Genomic DNA, 5,000 nt, shown 5'->3' with positions numbered 1-5,000 from the left:
GCGAGAAAACAAACTTGAAGAAATTTTCCAGTCTGCTTATAAAATGGGCCATAGCACTGAATCAGCACTGTTGTGAGTGCATTACGATGTGTTATGTGCACTGGACGATGAAAGGTGTGTGATGTTGGTACTGTTGGACCTGTCAGCAGCGTTGGACACAGCGGAACACGGCATCCTACTATCGCGTCTCTCCCAGTGCGTTTGTGTGCAGGACTCTGCCTACACTTGGTTTGAGTCTTACCTGTCCAGTCTCTCATAGTTCGTCCAAATCAGAGATGCCTGTTCTTCTGATCGTTAACTGACCTGTGGTTTCCCCCAGGGGTCTGTGTTGGGCCCAATCCTATACTTGGTCTATACTTTCCTCTCGGGGCTATCATGCGTCGCCATGGTGTCGGGTTTCACATGTACGCAGACGACACTCAAGTGTACCTTAGCATGAAGACCACTAAAGTGGAGGACGTTGTGTCTGCGTGCACTAGGGTTGCAGTTTGTTTGCGTGAGCTGAACAAATGGATGCTCTTGAACAATCTCCAGTTAAACAATGATAAGACTGAGCTCCTGGTTCTGCACGCCAAACATCGCCCTAAGACACCATTACATTCAATTACTGTGGGTGATGCTACTGTGGAGCCCACATCTAGTGTACGGAACATTGGTATGGTCTTCGATGATACCATGAGTTTCGAGGAACATGTCATTAAACTATGAAAGACTGCTTTTTTTCCACATCAAGAACATTAGTCGCATTCGCCCATGCCTTAGCATTGACTCTATCAAAACACCAATGCATGCATTTGTAACGTCTCGCTTAGATTACTGTAATGCGCTTCTCTATGGCCTGCCTATCTGATTGTCTTATTCAAAGACTACAATATGTTATGAACGCGGCGGCCAAAGTTATCACTTGTAAGCGAAAGTTTAATCATGTCGCACCACTACTTATGGAGCTACACTGGCTCCCCATCCATCAGCGTATTGTTTTTAAGATCTTATTGTACACCTTTAAGGCACTCCATGGTGAGTCTCCAACTCCCTGACTGAGCTCATCAGTCCTTATGTTCCTAGACGAGTTCTTAGGTCTGCTGACCAACGTCTGCTGGAGCAGCCATCGCACAAGCTCAAATCGATTGGTTTGAGGGCTTTCTCAGTGTGTGCGCCGTGCCTCTGGAATTCCCTTCCATCTGAGATTAAAAGCAGCGCATCTGTCCCTATTTTTAAAGCTAAGCTTAAGGCCTATCACTTCTTTTTCGGCAAGCCTACTTTTAGCGTTTTGACTTTTCCGATTTTTAGGACTTTTAGACTTGACTTTTTTCGATTTTTAGGTTTTTTATATTGCTATATTTGTAGTTTTTAGTGTATAGATTATAATTTATTTGACACTGTAAAGCGCATTTGGGCATTAGGAAAATGCGCTATAGAAGTTTAAATGTATTATTATTATTATTATTATTATTATTATTATTATTATTTAGGTTCGTCAGAATAAAGTGGTTCTCTTACTGTGAGGAAATACACTGCTCTGTTTTGTCAATAGATCTGGTCCTCAAGAGGGCACTGCTTCCATTGGCTCCCAGGATCACTACGAGAGATCGTCCGTGTCAACAATGGAGGACAACACTCCTGTCATCGTGAGACATTTCTTCACCTATTAGCACCATATAAATAGAGTTAGCATGTTATTTGCTCTCCTTGTCCTACCAAAAGATAAGGGGTCTTTTGCCGTAATTCCTTAATTTTAATTAAAACACGGATTGGCATTATTATTATTATTATTATTATTATTATTATTATTATTATTATTATGATAGGGGATTTTTATCATTAGATTATAATATTATTGGATTATTATTATTAGATGGGGATTATCACAAAGTCCTGATTGCTCCTTTTGCCTTAACCCTGAGTCACTCCTCCATATTGTCGCTGGTTGTCAACATTACCTTGATCGCTTCACCTGGAGACACGACTCAATTCTCAACTTCATTGCCAACTCACTTCAACCTGTAATTAATGATCGCTCTTCACTCTATGCTGATGTCAATGGCTTTCCGACTAAGACTTGGGATAGCCCAGACTTAATAAAACTGTAGTATATACATATATATATTTTTTCTATTCATTTGTAAATACAGTATACAAGTATATCACTCAATTTCAAGTAGCCAGTTGTTAATTGCCTATACGTAGAGAGAAATACAACTGTATTCGAAGACAAATAAAGTTTCTATTATTATTATTATTATAGCAGTTAAAACGTCTGTATGTATCTAAGACCTTGAACCATCCCCCCAAAACGTCCATGATGATATTGTACTGGGCGATATCATATCCTGGGTGCCTCTGCACGTACTTCATGGTCTTCTCTGACGTCTTCTTGTCACAGTTGCTCACCCAGGGGCAGCTCATCTCCAGTGCTATTACTTGCTTGTGTTGGTTGTTGACAATCCTGGCGTCTACTCTATTCGCCCTCACTTCTTGAAACTCCCCATAGACCGGAACATCCCAGTACCCCTGTACCTCCGCTGTTTCATAGACAGGCTGCGGTTTCATGGGTGAATACCAAGGAGGCACAGTGTCTATCAGGCCCAGATCAAATGGGATCTCAAAGAATAGGACCTTTAAGACTGCATCATGTCTTGTCACTTACTTTGTTTTTGCAAGCGCAAGGCAAGCGGACAAGATGTGAGCCATGCTCTCTGGCGCTGTACTGCATAAGCTACATGTTGGGTTGCTGCTCGCTCTTTCCTCGGTCTCCCCCTTCTTCTGTGACGCAGGCTGGATCAGAGTATTGGAGCTTTACTGGCAGGCCAAACTCCTCCGCTTACTTTGCCGGTTCCTTTGCCAGTGACTGGTGTCCCACACTCTCCGCACGCTTTTCAAAATCACCATCGTTATCACCGGGTCCCTTTTCTGGAACAACTTGACTGCTGCTTTAATTGCCTGTTAGCGACAAGGATTCCTCTCCTTATGTGGGTGACAGCACATTTCTGAGGGTTCCATTGCAACCCGACATTCTCCATAGCAGTCTTCACCGACTTCATCAGACAGGTGAGTTTCGATTCCGACGCCGCTTTAGATCTTTAGGTCGTCTATATAGAGGAGGTCCGTGACCTTTGTGTCGATAGGCTTAGAAAGTCTATACCCGTCTGACGCACTTATCTTCCAGGAGATCGGATTCAGACAGATCGTGAAGAGCCTGGGGCAGAGGGCGTCGCCCTTGGGTAGACCCTTTCTAAACATTATGGTCTCCGAAGCCTCTCTCCCCTTTTTCGTGGTGACCACTATTCTGGTATTCCAGCTTCTCGACAAATTTCGGACAGTAATACACACCCAGTCGGGAAACCTGTGCAACAGCATCATCTTCTCTAACCAACCCTGATCTATGGAGTCGTAAGCCTTCTTAACGTTAATCCAACCCATGCTGAGGTTGCGCTTTTTCCTGTGACAGTTTAACGTGACCGCTCGATCTATCAACAAATTATCAACCGTCCCGCTGCATCCAGCACATGCACCCCTTTGCGCCCCCTCCATAAAGCCGTAATAATTCAAATGCTTGTCAATCGGAGCAAGCAGGCATGATGTATACCATTTATAAATGGTGTTCAAGTAAGTGATCGGTCTTTGGTTATCACTAGTGAACTCCCCCAGTTTAGGAATCAGCGATGTTTTTCCCTCAGAGAACCACTGAGGGGACTCTTCGTCGCTACTTGAGATCACCTGAAATGCAGATGCTATGCCCACATGTAGGGAGTGCGCATGCTTCCACCAAAAGTTCGCCAAACGGTCAGGGCCTGGCGCACTCCAGTTCTTCTTTTTGACTATCACCCTCACTGCACCAGCTGGTTCCAAGCCCCAACCCTTCTCGGGTGGTACCCTACTTTCTATCGCACATGTAATCTCTTCCAACCACGCAGCCCTTCTGTCTCCTGTTCCCTCTCTCTCCCATAAATCCCTCCAATATTCACTTATTATTATTATTATTATTATTATTATTATTATTATTGTTGTTGTTGTTGTTGTTGTTGTTGTTGTTGTTGTTGTTATTATTATTATTATCATCATCATCTTTGTGAACTGGATGATCTTTTTTCCGGTTTGCTTCCTAAGGGAGCGGGTCATAGCCTATGACCAAAGGCCCCTTAGAGTTTTCTTCTTGCTCTAGAGCTCCAACAACCTTCTCAAAATCCTCGCCGTTCCCAGTAGCGTTGTTTTCTGTAGTAATGAAATACTAATTTTGACATTCAACTTTCCCAGCCACTTGTCCAAGTTTTTTGTTATACTTCCCAATGATCCTACAACAGGTGGTACCACCTGCACAGTTCTCATGTTCCACATTCTTGCAATTTCTCTTTTAAGGTCCTGATACTTTTCAACTTTCTCATTCTCCTTTTCACCAATTCTTTTATCCGCTGGTACGGTAATATCAATCATTCTCTCCTGTTTATTTACAACCACAATGTCCGGTCTTCTGGCCTCAATGACATGATCACACTGTCCCACATTAGTTTGACCTCATCGTTTTCACTTACACTGTCCGGTGCGTGTTCATACCACTTATCCTTCTTTTCCAGATGATATTTCTCACACAACTTCCAATGAACTACTTTTGCAACGTTGTCATGTCTCTGTTTGTATTCCCTTTGGGCCAGCTTTTTACACTCACAGACAATATGGTTTACGCTCTCGCCTTTCTCGCCACATAGCCTACATAATGTGGATTCCACCGTTTTGTCAATATGGTATTTTACATAGTTAGTCCTAAGGGCTGGTTCTTGAGCTGCACAAATAAGTGCTTCAGTTTGGATCTTCAAGTCTGCTTTTCGCAGCCAGCTCCACGATTCTTCTACTTGCGTCGTTTCAGGTATTTCTCTTACAAATTGACCATGCAGCCTTTTTTCCTTCCAACTGTTGAGTTTCTCATTGTTCCACGATGTCTTGAATTTATTTTTGCTCACTGTTTGCTCACTCCTAATTACACTAGTAGCCCTTACCCCTTGCAG

General features: G+C 43.1%; 1 protein-coding gene across 2 annotated transcripts in view; it reads left to right on the top strand.

The window, feature by feature from the left end:
• The window catches only part of LOC137999104 (exocyst complex component 2-like), a 52,874-nt gene that overhangs the window by 38,283 nt on the left and 9,591 nt on the right, over positions 1-5,000 (top strand). For both annotated transcript variants that reach the window (XM_068844942.1, XM_068844949.1), the window contains one exon: positions 1,535-1,628. In XM_068844942.1, the coding sequence (XP_068701043.1) occupies positions 1,535-1,628 (94 nt within the window). The remainder of the gene's footprint in view (positions 1-1,534; positions 1,629-5,000) is intronic.

This window comes from Montipora foliosa, chromosome 1, assembly GCF_036669935.1.
Source record: "Montipora foliosa isolate CH-2021 chromosome 1, ASM3666993v2, whole genome shotgun sequence".
Lineage (NCBI taxonomy): Eukaryota > Metazoa > Cnidaria > Anthozoa > Scleractinia > Acroporidae > Montipora > Montipora foliosa.
Note: the sequence above shows the minus strand (reverse complement) of the source record. Positions and strands in the feature narration are given on the sequence as shown.